Here is a 19,292-nt window from a genome sequence, read left to right as displayed (position 1 = left end):
AAAGACTCCACCAGGAAACTACTAGACTCAATAAATGAATTCAGCAAAGTACTGTAGTAGAATACAAAATCAGCATCCATAATCTGATGGCATTTTTTATACCCAAATAGGCCTGATCCTCCTGCAGGCTCTGTCGCCCCCAACTGCTCTCTTCTGCTATCCGGTCACCCCTAACTGACCTCCCTTGCAGGCTTGATTGCCCCCAACTTCCCTCATTTCTATCCTGGTTCTTCCCAACTTCCCTCCTCTGCTGACCTGATTGCCCACAACTGCCTTTCCCTATTGGACATATTGTTGGGGCCATCTTGTGTCCACATGTGGGTGGCCATCTTGTGTGTTAGAGTGATGGTGAATTTGCATATTACCTTTTTATTATATAGGATAATAAACTCTCTAAAAGAGAAACTAAAAAAATTCAACTTACCATTGCAAAAAAGAAAAAGAATACTGAGGTATAAACTTAACCAAGAAGGTAAAAGACTTGTACTTGGAAAAATATAGGACATTAAAAACCACTCAAGGACTGCTGGCTCCCAACTGTTCACCTGCTGGCCTGCCTGATTGCCCCTAACCGCTTCTGCCTGCCAGCCTGATCATCCCTAACCAGTCCCCTGCTAGCCTGATCTACACATAACTGCTCCCCTGCTGGCCTGATTGCCCCTAACTTCCCACCCCCTGCTGGCCTGGTCACCCCTAACTGCCCTTACCTGCAGGCCTGGTCCCCCCAATTGCCTTCCCCTGAAGGCTTGATTGCCCCCTCTGCCCTCCCTTTCAGGCCTGGTCCCTTCCAACTGCTCTCATATGCTGGTCTGATCACTTACAACTGCCCTCCCCTGCCAGCCATCTTGTGAAGGGCATCTTGTGTCCATCTTGTGTTTTGGAGTGTGGTCAATTTGCATATTACCTCTTTATTATATAGGATAATAAACTCTCTGAAAGAGAAACTAAAAAAAAAAAATTCAATTTACCATTACAAAAAGAGAAAAAAAAAGAAAAAAGAAAAAGAAAAAGAAAAAGAATATCGAGGTAGCCGAAACTGGTTTAGTTCAATGGATAGAGCGTCGGCTTGGGGACTGAAAGGTTCCGGGTTCGATTCCGGTCAAGGGCATATACCTTGGTTGAGGGCATATCCCCAGTAGGGGGTGTGCAAGAGGCAGCTGATCGATGACTCTCTCATCAATGTTTCTAACTCTCTCTTTCCCTTCCTCTCTGTACAAAATCAATAAAATATATTAAAAAAAAAAAGAATACCGAGGTATTTACCTTCTTAACCAAGAAGTTAAAAGACCTGCACTTGGAAAACTATAGGACATTAAAAAATAAAGGAAGATACAGACAAATGGAAACATATATCATGTTCATGGATTAGAAGAATTAACACAATTAAAATATCTATACTACCTAAAGCAATCTATAGATTCAATGCAATTCCTATTAAAATACCAATGGCATACTTCACAGAACTAGAACAAATATTCCAAAAATGTACATGGAACCACAAATGACCCTGAATAGCTACAACAAATCTTGAGAAAGAAGAACAAAGTTGGAGAGATCATAATGCCATTTATCAAACTATATTATAAAGCTACTATAACCAAAACAGCCTGGTACTGGCATAAAAACAGGTATATAGACCCATGAATCAAAACAGAGGACCCAGAAGTTGACCCAAATCAATTAATATTTGACAAAGGAAGCAGTCTCTTCCATAAGTGGTGTTGGGAAAACTGGACAGACACATATAAAAAGATTAAACTAGACCTTACACCATACAAAAGAATTAACTCAAAAAGGAAAAAAAAAAAAAGACATATAATGCATAAAACTATAAAAATCCTAGAAGAAAAGATAAGCGGTAAAATCTCAAACATTTCATGTAGCAGAATTTTTGCCGATACATCTCATTAGGCAAGAGAAACAAACAGAAATATAAACAAATGTGACTACATAAAAATAAGAAGCTTCTGCACAGCCAAAGAAACTACCTTCATAATAAAAAGGGAGCCCACTGTATGGGAGAATCCACAGATGTGTGCATGGTAGGTGGCTTCCTGAGGCCTTTTGTCATGGTTTTCAGTCCCAGCTGTGCTATTTAGTAATTGTATGTGGTGGGGGAAGTTATGTACTGTCTATATATTTGCCAATGTTACATCTGATAAGGGGTTAATAACCAAAATACATAAAGTACTCACACAACTCAACTAAATACAAAAAAAAAGCCAAGAAACATATGAAAAAATGTCGCTAATCACCAGAGAAATTAAAAGCACAATAAAAATCACCTCTTACCTATCAAAATGGCTATCATAAAAAAATCAACAAACATGTGCTGGTGAGGATGTGGAGAAAAGGGAACCCTAGTTCATTTTTGGTGGGAATGCACACTGGTATAGCCATTATGAAAACAGTATTGAGTTTCCTCAAAGAGTTAAAAATGGGTCCTAACTGGTTTGGCTCAGTGGCCTGAGGTGTCTCAGGTCCAATTTCTGTCGAGGGCATGTACCTTAGTTTCGGGCACCTCCCCAGAGGGCTTGTGCAGGAGGCAGCTGATCAATGTTTCTCTCTCATCGAAGTTTCTAGCTCTCTACCCTCTCCCTTCTTCTCTGAAAAAAATCAATAAAATATATTTTTAAAAAGTTAAAAATGGAACTTCTATTTGACCCAGTGACCCCATTTTTGGGAATATATCCTAAAATCTCTGAAACACCCATAAGAAAGAATATAGCAGCTAATATTTGAAAATAGTCTAAGAGCCCATCAGTAGATGAATGGGTAAAAAAAGCTGTGGGACATGTACACAGTGGAATACTATACAGCTGTAAAAAGAGAGGTCTCTTATGCTCTGGGACAGCATGGATGAGCCTGGAGACTACTATGCTAAGTGAAATAAGCCAATCCGAGAAAGACAAATATCACATGATCTCACTTATTTGTGGGATCTAATAAACAAAATGAATTAACCAACAAAATAAGACTGGAAACATGAAGGCATAGAACAGATTGACATAGCTTGGTATGGGGGTTGGGGGGAAGAAAAGAGATAAACCAAAGAACTTATATACTTACTAGAGGCCTGTTGCATAAAATTTGTGCATGGGGCGGGGATGGGGGATGGGGGAGGGAAGGGAGTTGGTGGTCCTCAGCTCAGCCTGCATCTTCTCTAATCCAGGACATTCCTCTCAAAATCCGGGACTGCTGGCTCCTAACCACTCACTTGTCTGCCTGCCCAATTGCCCCTAACCTCTCTGCCTGCCTGCCTGATCACCCTTAACTGCTCTCCTTTGCTGGCTTGGTCACCCCTAACCACCTCTGCCTTGGCCCCCACCATCATGGCTTTGTTTGGAAGGACATCCGGAAGGATGTTTAGTCTAATTAGCATATTTCCTTTTTCTTAGTATAGAGATGCATAGCTGATGGACACAGGAAATAGGGTGGTAAAGTCCTGGATGGGATGGGTCGGGGCTGGCAATAGAGGGTATAAGGAGGGTAATGCTATCAACAATATATATTTTAAAAAAGAAAATGTCACCAGTAAAAAAAAGACAGTACAGCTGTTGCTTGGGGGTGGGGTTTGTTTTGCCTTCACCCTAATGGTGAAATGGATAAAAACTCACCCCAAGCAACCCACCTGGGGAATCAGTCACAGATGGAAACAGCAGTTCTACTGCAATAGCTCTTGTTTTTCAGACAATATGCTCCTAGGCCCAACAGGTGGTGAGCTTTGGGAGTCCACGTGATGGCAGAGTCTCTGTGATTCCATTTCTTTTTCTGAAACACCACCACACAGCCCAAAGCGGAGAGCTGAATGGCAGACCCCGTGCTCTGTCAGGCTCCTACTGACTCAGACACTGTTCACTCTGTTGCTGCTCACCCTGATGGAATGCACCCTCCTCGCTGTCCCCACAGCTCTCTTCCTGTCCCAATGAATTACAGGTTTCCTCCCCTCTACAGGCCTAGCCAAAAGTGCCCACCTTCAGGGCTGCTTCTGTAGGCCATCTTTGCTTTCCTCCATTCTCATCTCCCTTTTTATTCTGTTACAACCTTTAGATGTTTCAATGTGCAGATCTCTCAGGCATGTCTCTGTATTGAGCAAGGAATTCTTTGTTGACTTTTAATTGGTAAACTGATTGTAATTTCAGTGGGAGAGGCCAAGGGGATCTCTCATGCTGCCATTCCTCTGACATCCTTTGAGGATTTATATTCATCAGGGACGGTGGGCCTGTAATTCTTTCTTTGTAGTGTCTTTATCTGATACTGGGATTAAGATAATGCTGGCCTCATAAAAGAGCTTGGAATTGTTCCTTCCTCATGAATTTTTTGGAAGAGTTTGAGAAGTATAGGTGTTAGTTCTTCTTTGAATGTTTGTTATAACTCCCCTGTGAAGCAGTCTGGACCAGGGCTTTTGTTTGCTGGGAGTTTGACTACTGATTCAATTTCATCAGTTGTTATTGGCCTATTCAGGGTATGTGATTCTTCCTGATTCACTTTCAGAAGGTTGTATTTTTCTAGCAATTTGCCCATTTTATCCAGGTTATCCAGCTTATTGGCATAGTTATTTTCTTACAATCCTTTGTATTTCTGGGGTGTTAATTCTTCTCCCCTTTCATTTCTGATTTTATTTACTTGGGTCCTCTCTTTTTCTTGATGAGCCTGCTTAAAGATTCATCAATCTTCCTTATCTTTTCAAAGAACCAGCTCATAGATTGATTGGTTTGTTTAATTTATTTATTTATTTATTTATTTATTTATTTAATTTTGGTTTCTATGTCATTTATTTCTGCTCTGATCTTTACTTCATTATACTTACTTGTTTCTCTCTTTCTAATTATTTCAGTTGTAATGTTAGTTTAATAGAGATATTTCTTGTTTCTTGAGGTATGCCTGTATTGCTTTGAACTTCTCTCTGAGGACTGCTTTTGCTGTGACCCATAGATTATGGGTTGTTTATTCATTTTTGTTTGTTTCCAAGATTTTTTTTTTAAAATTTCTTCCTTGATTTCATTGGTAATTAATTCATTGTTTAATCACATGTTATTTAGCCTCCATGTGCTTGACTTTTTTGAGTGTTTTTATTGTAAATTATGTCTAGTAGTATGCCAAGAATATGCTTGATAATAGAGGCCCAGTGCACGAAATTCATGCATGGGGGCATCATGGGGGAGACGGGGAGGATTGTCCCTCAGCCCAGCCTGCACCCTCTCCAATATGGGATCCCTCTCACAATCCAGGACTGTTGGCTCCCAACTGCTCGCCTGCCTGCCTTCCTGATTGCCCCTAACCGCTTTTGCCTGCCAGCCTGATCACCCCCTAACCACTCCCATGCCAGCCTGATTGATGTCTAATTGCTTCCCTAAGTTTGACCCCAACTTCCCTCCTCTGCAGGCTTGGTCGCTCAACTGCCCTCCCTTGCAGGCCTGGTGCCTCCCATCTACCCTCCCCTACTTGCCTGATCACCCACAACTGCCCTTCCTTGCAGGCCTGGTCCCTCCCAACTGCCCTCCCCTGTTGGCCACCTTGCATCCACAGAGGGGCAGGATCTTTTACCACATGGGAGCAGCCATATTGTGTGTTGGAGTTATGGTCAATCTGCATATTACTCTTTTAAAAAACATATATTTTATTATTGATTTTTTACAGAGAGGAAGGGAGGGGGATACAGAGTTAGAAACATCGATGAGAGAGAATCATCGATCAGCTGCCTCTTGCACACCCCCTACTGGGGATGTGCCCGCAACCAAGGTACATGTCCTTGACTGGAATCGAACCCAGAACCCTTCAGTTCGCAGGCTGATGCTCTATCCACTGAGCCAAACCAGTTTTGGCTGCATATTACTCTTTTATTAGATAGGATAGAGGCCTGGTGTACAGGTGGGGACCAGCTGGTTTGCCCTGAAGGGTGCCCTGGATCAGGGTGGGGTTCTCTTGGGGTGTGGGGTGGCATGAGAGAGGGGCCTGTGGTCACCACGCCCCCCAGCGACCCAAGCAGAGTCCCTGGTATCTGGGACATATTTACTTTCTACAATTGAAACTTTGTAACCTGGAGCAGAGCCAAGCCTTTTGCTTGCTCCGTGGCTGCAGCCATTTCTGTTTGGATTTGTTTACCTTCTATAATTAAAACTTTGTAGCCTTGAGTGGAGGGCTAGGCTGATAAGGGCAGGCGGAAAGCTTGGCTTCCTCCGTTGCTGGGGAAAAGCCTCCCTATCCATTCAGCTATCTATATCTATCAATTTGAGCATTTAATCCATTGACATTTAAGGTTATCATTGGTAGGTACTCATTCACTGTGACTTTTTCTTTATAGCCATGTTCCTCTCTCTTATTTTCTTCTTATTCGTAAAGCACTTCCTTTCACATTTTCTGCAATGCTGTTTTGGTGGTAATGTACTCATTTACTTTTTTTTTTTTTTTGCCTGGTAAGCTCTTTATTTCCCCTTCAATTTTAAATGATAGCCTTTCTGGATAGAGTAGTCTTGAGTTCAGGTCCTTGTTTTTCATTACTTTGAATACTTCATGCCAATCTCTTCTGCCTAGAATGTTTCTGTTGAGAAATCAGCTGACATTCTAATGGGTACTCTCTTGTAGGTAAATAGTTCTGTCTCTCTCTTGAAACTTTCAAGATTTTTTCACTGTCTTTAATATTTGTCATTTTGATTGTGATGTGTCTTGGATGTGTCTCTTTGTGTTCATCTTGACTGGACCTTCTTTGTTTCCTGAACTTGTGTGACTTTTTCCTTTATCAGGTTAGGGATTTTTTTCCTGTCTTTATTTCTTTAAACAGGTTCTCTAGTTATTGCTCACTTTCTTCTTCTTCTGGATAATCCTATGATGCAGATGTTACATTTCATGTTGTCCAAAAATTCCCTTAAACTATTATCCTGCTTTTTACTTTTTGCTGCTCCAATAGGGTGTTTACTTCTATCTTTTCTTCCAAGTCACTTAATCAATCTTCTGCCTCAGTTAGTATACTTTTGATTACTTCCAGTATATATTTTTTAAAAAAATCTTTATTGTTCATATTATTACAAATGTTCCTCATTTCCCCCCCCTACATTGCTCCCCTCCACCAGGTTCACACCCCACCCTCTGCCCTTTCCCCACTCTCCATTGTCCTCATCCATAAGTGCACAGTTTATGTTCAGTCTCTTCCCACCCCCTCACTCCCCTTTTTCCTGAGAATCATCAGTTAACTTCCCTTCTATACCTCTGATTCTATTATATTCACCAGTTAATATTGTTCATCAGTTTTTTTATTAATTGTCTTGGTTTTTAGATTCACTTGTTGATAGTTCCGTATTTGTTGTTCATAATTTTTATCTTTATCTTCTTCCTCTTCCTAAAGAACCCCCTTCAGCAATTCATATAATTCTGGTTTGGTGGTGATGAACTTCTTTAGCTTTTTTTATTTGTGAAGCTCTTTAACTGGCCTTCAATTCTGAGTGATAGCTTTGCTGGGTAGAGTATTTTTGGCTGTAGGTTCTTGCTATTCATCACCTTGAATATTTCTTGCCATTCCCATCTGGTCTGCATGGTTTCTGTTGAGAATCAGCTGACAATCGTATGGGTGCTCCTTTATAGGTAACTACCTTCTTTGCTCTTGCTGCTTTTAATAGTCTCTCTTTGTCTTTTGCTCTTGGAATTTTAATGATGATGTGACTTGGTGTGGTCCTCTTTGGATTCCTTTTGTTTGGGGTTCTGTGCACTTCCTGGACTTGTAAGTCTATTTCTTTTACCAGGTGGGGGAAGTTTTCTGTCACTATTTCTTCCAGTATGTTTTTGGTGTCTTGCTCTCTCTCTTCTTCTGGGACCCCCATAATTCTGATGTTGGTTCACTTGAAGTTGTCCCAGAGGTTTCTTACATTATCTTCAACTTTCTGAATTCTCTTGTCTTCTCGCTTCTGCAGAGGTGTGTCCTCTGGCTCTTTATGTTCCAAATCTTTGACTTGATTCTTGCAATTTTCCATTCTGTTTTTAGGACTCTGTACAATATTTTTTATTTCAGACAATATATTCTTTATTTCTAATTGATCCCTTTTCATATCCTCATAGATGTCATTTATTTTATCGGCCTTTTCTAGGAAATTCTTGAAAAACCTTATAAGCGTGGTTTTGAACTCTATATCCAGTCGCTTTTTGTCCTTCATTTCTTTTGTTTGTGATCTGTTTCCTTGTCTCGGCATTTTCGCTGCTTCTCTGAGTTGGTAGGATGGCTTTGTGTGCTAAGGTGTTCTATATGGTTCAGTGAGTCAGCCTCCCAGTTACCTGAGGTAGACACTCTTGGTGCACCCCTTTGTGGACTGTGTGTACAGCCTTGTTGTAGTTAAGCCTTGATTGTTGTTGGTATCACTGGGAGGAACTGACCTCCAGGCCAATTGGTTGTGAGAATCAGCTGTGTCTATGCTGGGAGACAGCCTTATTCGACTAGACTTGGAAAATTGTAAAAGCCTCTGTGCTCAGCTTGGATGGGGCGGAGTTTCAGGGTGGAGCCTACAACCTTCACTTCTGTCAGCTCTGCCCTATGAGGCTCCTGAGTCTCAGTGCTCCTCAGTGTCCTTCGGTACTCACTGACAGCACCTCTGAGAGAAAGGTGCCCTCGAGTTTCACTTGTTACCAAACAGTCTAGACTCTCCCTCAGTGAGCCTGGAACTGGTCTTCAGTGCAGTTGGAACTGGGGTTGGAAGTGGGGTTCAGAGCAGTCTGGAGCTTTTGTCCCCTTCCTGCTAGGGCAATCCAGCAGCACAGTCAACCGTCTGTCCTCTGCGGGAAATGTGCAGGACTCTGTGACTGCTTTTCGCTGCTCTGCCTTACAGCCTAGATTCCCTCTGTATGAGCCTAGGTCCCTAGGGTCTCTCCCAGAACTGTGCTGTAGAAACTGGGGTTCAGCACAGTACGGAGCTTTTATCTCCTTCCCACTAGGGAACGCCAGCCAGGCACTCAGCCGCCCCTCCTCTCCGGCTCCATCCTCTCCCCACGTGTGCACCGTGTCTCTGTACCTTGGACTTTTACAGCTCCTCTGATTTTCCTTCTGGTTTTCTCTTTCCTTCTAGTTGTAGAATTTCCAGTCAGTCAACTTTCCTGTAGTTCGGGATAATGTCCATTTTGTATTTTAGTTGTATTTGTTTTGAAATTGTTGTGTGAGGCTGTGGTTAGGTGTTCACCTATGCCGCCATCTTGGTTCCTCCAGTTTTCTTTTCTTTCTGTCCCTTCCAATATATTCTTGATGTCAGATATGTTATTCTTCATCTCCAACAGATTCTTATTTATGGTTTCTTTCTTGTTTCATGCTGTTGTAGTTCCGCCTAAGTCTAAGTAGCCTTATAACCATTGCTTTTAACTCTACATATATCTGATAAATTGCTTCCTTCCATTTTGTTTAGCCCTCTTTCTGGGTTTATCTCCTTTTTTTAAAAAATTTGGGGTTGTTAATTGTCTCCCCAGTTTTGCTGCCCCTTTTGTATTTGTATATGTGTATTATATCAAACTTCTATGCCTCCCAGTCTTCATGGGCTGGCTTTAATTAGTAAGTGTTTTGTGGGCCTCAATGGCATAGTCTTTTAGATCTGATTTGGTTATTCTAGGAATGTCCCTTGTGTGAATTATTTGGACTCTCCTGTTCTAATTGGGTCTTGAATGTTATTGTCCTGCTTGTGCGAGACATCTCCTCTCAGGCTGGCTGACTATTATGCTCATCCCAACTACATTGCATGAACTGTTGTGTAGGTGCTGCTAGGACAAAACAAAACACACACACACACACACAAAACAACAACAACAACAAGAAAAAACAACAAGAAACAAAATGAAAACATATACCAGACCCTTACAACCACAAAGGAAGAATGAATTACTAAGAACAAAAGGGAGCCATAATAGAAGAAAAGAAAAAAAATACAAGAAGAAAAAAAAGGGAGAAAAGGTGATATAAAAGAATAGAGATACAAGAAATAAGAATAAGGAAAAGGGAAATGTTATAAAAGAAAAGAGGAAAAATAATTGTGCAAAGAAAAATAGAGGAAATAGAAGATAGATAAAAATAAGAAAAGAAATAAAGAGAAAGCTGGAAAAAGAAGAAAAATCGGTAAGAAAAGGGGAGGGAAAATTAGATCTATGAAAGAAAAAAGAGAGACTAGAAGAATAACAAACAAATAAAGAAGAAAAATGAAAATGATCAAAAGAAAGTAAGGTGGCGTTGTTCTTTTTTCTTCTTTCTAATTCTCTCTTCCTTTGTGGATGCTTTTGTGGTTGTAAGTTCTGGTGTATGTTTTTGTTTTGTTTCTTGTTTTTTTTTGTGTGTTTTATTTTTTCCAGCAGCACCTGCAAAGCAGCTCACACAGTGTGGTTGGGAGTTTAGTGCCTCCTGGGAGTTCTCTTTGGATCCTGTTCTTCTGATGACTGAGGCTGACTCTCTTGTTTGACAATTCTGGACTCCCCGGGAGGTACTTATGTACTAAGCACTGTCAGGAACTGTCCTTCTTTGGTTATCAGCAACCTGTTTGAAAAAAATAGCTTGGGTGGCATTGCTCAGTGGTTGATGAACCAGGAAGTCATGGTTCAATTTCTGGGTAGGGCACATCCCCAGGTTGTGGGCTCAATCCCTAGTGTTGGTGGGGGGGGGGTAGGGGGGGGGGGGTAGGGGGGTGGGATGCAAGAGACAGTTGATTATTTCTCATCAGTGATGTTTCTATCTCTTTCTTTCTCTCTCTCTTCCTCTCTGAAATAAATGCAAACATATTTTTAAAATAGGATGACAGCTTAAGGGAGTTGTGGGACATGAACTGTAACAATATTCACATTATAGTTGTGCTAGAAGGTGAAGAAAGTGAGCAAGGAATAGAAAATCTGTTTGAAGAAATAAAGGCAGAAAACTCCCCTAACCTGGTGAAGGAAAGTCACACAAGCTCAGGAGGCACAGAAAGTCCCACACAAGAAGAACCCAAATGTACCAGGCCCAGACACATCATAATTAACCATTTAACTGCCACATGTCCAAAACGAAAACCATCCTCATTTCTTCCCTTTGTGCTGGAATATTTATAAATTTAAGTTCCCATAATTTTCTGTACAAACTCAGAGATGTCACTAACAAGTATTATTTTAAAATTGGGTGGCCAGAGTTGATATGTGAAGTTTGTGGCTACAGATGCATGTGGCATGTTGGGGAGGTCCATCTAATCCATCTATAGATGCTTATAGTGTACAAAGGGTTAAAATGATAAAAATTAAAGAAAACTAGAGAAACTTAAAGGCAGCAAGAGAAAAGCAATTTTTTACATACAAAGGCACTCCCATAAGGTTGTCAGCTGATTTCTCATCAGAAACTCTACAGACCGGAGGGAAGGCATGAAGTATTCAAGGTAATGAAAAGCGAGGATCTGAAACCAAGATTACTATATCCAGAAAGACTATCATTCAAAATAGATATCAAAATAAAGTGCTTCCCAGACAAAGAAAGGCTAAAGGAGTTTATCATTACAAAACAATCACTGCAAGAAATGCTAAAGGGATTGCTATAATGAGAATAAGAAATAAGAGAGACACAGGCATAAGAAATTAAAATGGCAATAAATAAACACCTCTCAATAATAACCTTAAATGTAAATGGATTAAATGCTCTAATAAAAAGATCTAAGGTAGCTTAATGGATACAAAAACATGACCCAAGTATATGCTGCCTACAAATGACCCGCCTCTAAACAAAAGATTCACACAGATTGAAAGAGAAGGGACAGAAAATTTTTTTCTATGCAAATGTAAACAATATAAAGTTGGGGTAGCAATACTCATATCTGACAAAATAGACTTCAAAATGAAGTTTATTACAAGAGACAATAAAGGTTAGTATAGAATACTAAAGGGATCAGTCCAAAAATAAATATAACCCTGGTAAACATATGCATCCAATATAGGAGCAGCTTACCCATGAGCCTGTCTCCTAAGGCCCCCTTTTATCTGACATTCACTGAGCTAACAGCAGCCCCCCTGGGCTCACTTCTTTCCTAGAACTCTTACAGAGAGCCAAGCAGCCCTTCTCGGGCTCTCCTGTTACTTCTCCTTCTCCTTCTCCTTCTCCTTCTCCTTCTCCTTCTCCTTCTCCTTCTCCTTCTCCTTCTCCTTCTCCTTCTCCTTCTCCTTCTCCTTCTCCTTCTCCTTCTCCTTCTCCTTCTCCTTCTCCTTCTCCTTCTCCTTCTCCTTCTCCTTCTCCTTCTCCTTCTCCTTCTCCTTCTCCTTCTCCTCCTCCTCCTTCTCCTCCTCCTCCTCCTCCTCCTCCTCCTCCTCCTCCTCCTCCTCCTCCTCCTCCTCCTCCTCCTCCTCCTTCTTTAAATACGTTTATTGATTTTTTTTTTTTTTTTTTTTTTTTTTTTTTTTTTTTTTTTTTTTTTTTTTTTACAGAGAGGAAGGGAGAGAGGGAGAGAGTTAGAAACATAAATGAGAGAGAAACATCAATCAGCTGCCTCCTTCATACCCCCTCCTGGGGATGTGCCCACAATCAAGGTACATGCCCTTGAACGGAATTGAACCTGTGACACTTGAGTCTGCAGACTGAAGCTCTATCCACTGAGCAAAATCAGTTAGGGCTCCTGTTACTTCTTCCACCTACAGCCCTTCAGCCCTTCATTTGTTGCATTGTCTCAGCTTTAATAATCATACTCTCAAAATTAAAAATTAAAAAAGTTATCTGTAACAAAGTTTGTCCAAGCAAATGTTCATCAACTAGTGAATAGATAAATAAATGTGGTATAGCCATACAATGTAATACTATTCAGTATAAAAAAAGAATGAAATATTGAGATCTACTATAACCTGGATAAATCTCAAACATTATGTAAATAAAAGAATGAAGTTACAAAATCATTCTACTTATAGAAAATATATAGAAATATCAACTCTATAGAGGCAGTAGGCATATTAATGGACCTGTGGAATGGATATAGTATAGTGATTAATGGTAAATAAGCATTTGGGGTCTTTTTCAAATAAGAAATATTCTAAGGTTGGCCCATGGTACTGATTGCACAATTTTATAAATTTATTAAAATGATAAATGAAATAAATTAATTAAAATTTTAATTTAATAATAGTGTGAAGGTCTAGGACATTGCTGACCATTATGACTGACTTTATAAACATTGTCCAACAAGCCCTCCTCCTGCTTCCATCCAACAGGTTAATGAAAACTGGTAACTAGAGTATATTAATAACTCAATAGAGCTATTTTTAAAAAGTAGAGAGAGGATTTTACAATATAGATATGATGCAAACTAAAATACGACATAATTTTTATTATTCAGAGATTTTAAGAAAGTATAATTTATTTGACCCTAATAATTATATTTTATCCTGCACTGATTTAGTGAAATAAAATTATATTTCTCTTTCTGTGGCTGCATATAAATTACTTGGTTCTACAACAAATTACACACACAGTAAATAAGCTTATAAATTTTTAGAATCAGTATGAAATATGAAATCAGCTTAAAATATGAAAATTTAATAGAATGCCTTTGTTTTTCCCCCCTCATTTTGATCTTTGTGGGAATTTGCCTTTCTTTTATCTGTGAGACACTTAAAGCTTAGTGTCCCAGGGAACTTATTTAATATCCAGTTTAAGTAAGGAGCTCAGTTTCCTCATTGGGAATAAAATTGTGATAATATTAGCTAACTTAAAGAGTGCTTGGAATATTCAAAATAATGTTTGTTAAGCTACATTCACATAATAGATGTGTGAGTAGTAGTAATTCATTAAAAATCTGGTTGTGACTTCATGAAATTTATCTTGGATTTTATTTTGAGGCTTCATCCCTCCCTATCCCTGGCCCAGTCTGTGAAAGTAACTGTGGTTCAGAAAAGAACTCAAAATGGCAAGTCTGTCCATTGGAGGACAAACCAGTTTTTCTGGTTTTCTTGTCTACGCTTTAATGTCAAAGTCTGGACAGGAATAGGTTGTGGTTAACACCATGGGGAGCCCCAATACTCACATGTGTTATCGCAGTCCACATAGATGTTTTCAAAGTTTTGGCTACACATTCTTTTTATTTCATAGTCATCAAGGAATCTGCGGACACTTATTGCAAAGTTGTAACTTGGAAGCATCACTAACACATGAGTTATGAAGACTAGAATACTATTGTCACCTGTAATTTTTGGGTGGTGGGCACACAATGTAATATACAGATCATATATCATAGAAAAGTACACTTGAAACCTATATAGCCTTATTAGTCACTGTCACAACAATTAATTTAATTAAAATTTAAATAAAAAGATGGTAGATTAACTTTAATTATAAAAAAGTAATGAAACTCCCATAATAAACTTCCTCAAGATAACCAAAGAATTTTCAGATAATTACCAATCTAGCAGATGATCCCTGAGAAAACACTCATTAAGTCACTAAGCTTGTTTACCTTGATAACTTATAACATGGATTTATCAATTATAGAGTTAAAGAGAAGGGCACTTACCATGAAGGGAGTGTGCAGAAATAGAGTGTGAGATCAATTGGCTGGAAGTAGTGAGGAGAAACTGGCAGGGTGGGGAATAGATCACCATAATAGTAATAGTCAGGAGGGAGTGAAGGGGCCCTGAAGACCAACCAGTAAGAATATGAAATCAAAATGGAGAGAGAAAGGACTTTGGGGATTGTCATGGCACTATGGTTTTGGCTGTTGCCTGTTGGAGAAGTGGTCAGATTAAGAAACTATAGTATCCATTAAAAAATGGTGTTTAAAATGGAGAGGTATAGAACTCAGGACTCAATATTTTGATATTGGAATTTTGTTTTTTGTTCCATTGACCCTATCTAGCATTGAATTTATTAAAGAAATAATAAATTCAACTGCTTTACATCAGTACAACCTGAAAATATTTAAATATTTCAAAGTACAGGGATGGGCTGGCTCCAAATTGCCACAGAAACCTTTTACTGAAATGTCTATGACATTTAGAACTAGCTGAGGTAGTTCCTGTGCACCTTATACAAGCTCTTATGTCCTCAACGAAGAATCCTATATAATAAAAGCCTATACAATATGCTAAGTGTCCAGCCGTCAGTTCAACCAATCAAGTATAATATGCTAATGATAAGCTAAGGTTACTCAACCACTTGCTATGACATGCACTGACCACCAGGGGGCAGACACAGTTGACTGGTTAACCAGTTGCTATGATGTGCACTGACTACCAGGAGCAGATACTCTGACCAATATGTTAGCTTGCTGCTGGGGTCCAGCCTATTCGAACTAAGCAAGATGGGCTAGACACCCCCTGGAGCCCTCCCCAGCTCTGATCATGAACCAGTGGGGTCCCTCAGCCTAGCCTGCACCCTCTTGTAATCCAGGATCCCTCAGGGGATGTCAGAAAGCCGGTTTCTGCCCAGTCCCCCAGGCCAGGCCGAGGGACTCCACCGGTGCACGAACTTGTGCACCGGGCCTCTAGTTTATAATAATGTGCCCTGAAGACCATCAAGCCAGAGCTAGGAGGGTTGCAGCATCTTCTAAAAATTAGTGTTGGGGGGACAGGCTCCTCTGTGCTGAAACAGGTCCGTGGTTGACTGATTGGAAAGTAAGTTGTATACTCAAAATTAAGGTGCTGTGAGTGAGAGGGAACCTATTGCCAAGTCCCATAGATATTGCTGCAATCAGAGAAAATAATTCCTCCCATCCTTCCATTTCTTATAGGAAATTCAGCTCCATTATAATCTACCAGAGGCCCGGTGCACGAAATTCGTGCATGGGTAGGGTCTCTAGGCCTGGCTGGCGATCAGGGCTGATCTGTGGGGCAATCAGAGGGCCCCTGCTAGTACCGTCTTGGCTGGCCTGCGGGCTGGGGGCAGCTCCTGTGTTGAGCATCTGCCCCTGGTGGTCAGTGTGCATCATATCAACCAGTCATTCTGCTGTTTGGTTGATTTGAATGTTAGGCATTTATTATATAGGATGAGACCACTGCTTGTATATGTGGTCTGTCATTTACTGAAACATCATATATGGCATATAACTGTAACAGGACAGAACATGGGTAGACACTATAGATAGCAAAAAGGTGAATGACAATACCACCACTGATTCAGGGAATGAGCATGAATGCATAACTCCTGCTTGGCTTATTATGCAGGGGCTCAAGTCTTCCTCACCAGGCATAATATCACTTCTTGGAGAAGAGTGAAAAAGCATGTGCTTGGTCCACACCCTCTGTTTCCTTTTGTGTAAGGCCAACACCTAAAGTTAGGGAATGAGTCTGGAAACTCTTTTGGTAAAGTTCTACCACTTCAGGCAGAGCTGAAATGATCAATACAGTTCAAAGTTCATGTTTATACAGAAATTTAACCAAGGAATGTTCTCTAAAACCAAACAAATCCTAATTGTGATAATCACCAGCAGTCACACTCTCTTCAAATTTTATATTCAGAGAAGGAAGACAGGGAGAACCTACTCCTAGAATCTTGCCAAAATCAGGTCTCAAAAGAAGATAAATTGGCTTAATGATAACTATATTTGTTGCATATTTCATTGTTTTCTTCAGAAAAAAATCTCGTTGAAGGGTCAAGATGATGTGCTGCATTAAATTAGGCAGAAGTCAGCCTATAGGACCTCCAACCTGCCATCTCCCTACATTGCTTCAAAGTGAGTGCTGTTAAGATGTTAGAACTGAAGGACTAAGTCTGGAGGGGGGGCATTTCAAATGAGATAAATGGGTTGCACACTTATAGTGTAGTTTTTTACTCTTCTTTTTCTTTAACCAAGCCCTGCTCCTTCAGATGGTCTAGTGCTTCTCTTTCTTTCTTTCTTTCTTTCTTTCTTTCTTTCTTTCTTTCTTTCTTTCTTTCTTTCTTTCTTTCTCTCTCTCTCTCTCTCTCTCTCTCTCTCTCTCTCTCTCTCTCTCTCTTTCTTTCTTTTTAAAAAAATATATTTTATTAATTTTTTACAGAGAGGAAGAGAGAGGGATAGAGAGCTAGAAACATCGATGTGAGAGAAACATCGACCAGCTGCCTCTTGCACACCCCCTACTGGGGGTGTGCCTGCAACCAAGGTACATGCCCCTGACTGGAATTGAACCCAGGACCTTTCAGTCTGCAAGCTGACGCTCTATCCACTGAGCCAAACCAGTTTCGGCATTCTCTCTCTTTCTTCCTTTCTCTTCCCCATTTCCTTTCTCTCCCTCTCTCCTTCAACTTCTATTTTTCACATATTCAATAAATATTTGCTGCTTTCCAAAAAGCATAGTTTTTCAAATTCCTGGAAAGTAAGCGCTTAACTATTATTATTTTATTCTCTAGCTCCTTCATCCTCATTTACTTAATGTATTTCCTGGAGAAAAGGGAAATGGTGGAAAGTCCTTACCAAAGGCTTCCATTATGACATCCGTGATGATGCTGAATATAATTGAAAAGTAGTTAAAGAGGGTGAGCTTGATGTAGGCAGCAGTACTACTAGTAAACAAGAAGCTTCCCAGGTACATGAGAGGAACAGAAGCCCAACCGTATAGCATGAAGATCATCAATATGTCCAGAAAGTTGTAGTTTTCCACAAACCCAGCCAGATTGCAGTATTTGCACACTCCCTGGGAAAATGCAGAGTAAGGGTAGGTGAAGGACAGTGCAACAAGCCAGACACTGAGGAGACAGCAAGCACTGCATTGTTAGAACACACAGCTACTCACTACTCAAATCAGCATACCAGTAAAAAAAGCCTTAGCTTCACCCAGCCTGTGTGGCTCAGTGGTTGAGCGTCAACCCATGAACCAGGAGGTCACGGTTTGATTCCTGGTCAGGGCATATGCTATAGTCAGGTAAGGAATGACTAAACATGATAAAAGTGTAAATTCTCTCCAAATTACTCTAAATAGAAATAAAAACAGGTATTTTTTTTAAATTTGATAAGCTAATTTTAAACATTACATGTAAAAACACAAAACATGTCAAGATAGTCAAGAAATTCTACAGAAGATTAATGGGAAAGGTAAGGAAGGTCAATACAGAAAACATAATTAAATGTATTATAATACTGCTATATTTAAAACATATTGGTAATGGAAAACTACAGATACATTAATGGAATAAAGAATACAAAATATACTTAAATGAGTATTATTAGTTGTACACATTTCAAATAGTGGGAGTTGGCTGAAAAAAAAAGATGGTAGAGCAATGGGTTAGCTACTTAGGGAAAAAAAATGAATACTAACTTGGCTCTTTACCTAAAAACAAATTAATGAATGAGGATGAAACAGCAAAAAATAACACTAGCAAAGTAAGCTGTGTCAATGCATAATGGCCTGATTAAGTGAAAGGGGTAGCTCCTGGACAAATTTCTAGAACTGTTCAATAATGAAAATAGTGGATCTGAAGGCTTATGAGATACATATCTCCAAAGTGATAGTGAGTTAGCTATCTAACTTCTTGATGAGGCCAGTATGAGATGAGCTCTTGTCTACCTTCCCCATGCTGTATCCATGCCTAAAACACAGACTAGCTTATAAGCAGGAGTTCAACATTTGCTGAATAAATAATTTTATGTGTGCAGGAAGGTGGGACTATAGGGTAGCCAAAGGTCATCGAGAGAGGCACACAGACTGCATGAGAGGGAAGCCTCACCGCACAGTGTACCGGGTCACATAACACATGAGAAAAGTTGCTTGTTCTTCTTTCCTGAGCCTTCATGCATGGGCTCAGTCATTGGAAAAGGCAGAGGACTTCACTAAATCTCACCAACAATCTCCCGGAGTGGCGGGAAAACAGTGTTGGGGAAGTTAATGCATCAGGGTTTGGAGCCAGCAACATAGCTTAATCCTTGCCTCTGACATATGAGCAGTAAAGTCCCCTGCTTTGTGAATCTGACTGGCAGAGAAGGGGTGAAACAGGAATCCTGTCGGCTAGGCAAAATGACAGAATCTTGCCTCCTCTTGTTGGGTGCAAGAATGAGTCCAGTTGGTGGCATTTCACAGGGTGGGAGAGTATCCCACTGAAAACCAGGGGACATCCAAGTCAGATAAACAAGCAAAGCTAAGAAACCATAAAGAGCACACAGTCTGAGAATCATTAAGGGAATTTTGGTAGGAAAAGAGAGAAATAGGTGAGAAAAAGAGAGGAGGAGAAAAGAGAGGAAGAAGGAGATACAAACAAAATAGACGAGCTGGAATAAGATGTAGATATAACTTTAACATACATTACTAGTATATCTATAAAAGACAACGAGCTTTGGAATAAACCCAACCAGGGCTTTGAAACTGTACCATCTGAGTGAAGTTAGATAACTTATTTATGTGAGCCTCAGTTTCCTTGTCTATAAATATAATGA

General features: G+C 40.0%; 1 protein-coding gene across 1 annotated transcript in view; it reads right to left on the bottom strand.

Moving 5' to 3' along the window:
* Window positions 1-19,292, bottom strand: part of LOC118731568 (phospholipid-transporting ATPase ABCA3-like) — a 197,217-nt gene that overhangs the window by 43,718 nt on the left and 134,207 nt on the right. Inside the window, exons 13-14 of the mRNA XM_036460223.2 lie at window positions 17,292-17,556; window positions 13,977-14,093 (exon numbers count right to left, since the gene is read on the bottom strand). Of these exons, the coding sequence (XP_036316116.2) occupies window positions 13,977-14,093; window positions 17,292-17,556 (382 nt within the window). The remainder of the gene's footprint in view (window positions 1-13,976; window positions 14,094-17,291; window positions 17,557-19,292) is intronic.

This window comes from Pipistrellus kuhlii, unplaced genomic scaffold, assembly GCF_014108245.1.
Source record: "Pipistrellus kuhlii isolate mPipKuh1 unplaced genomic scaffold, mPipKuh1.p scaffold_m20_p_31, whole genome shotgun sequence".
NCBI lineage: Eukaryota > Metazoa > Chordata > Mammalia > Chiroptera > Vespertilionidae > Pipistrellus > Pipistrellus kuhlii.
This window is presented reverse-complemented; position numbering and strand designations above follow the sequence as displayed.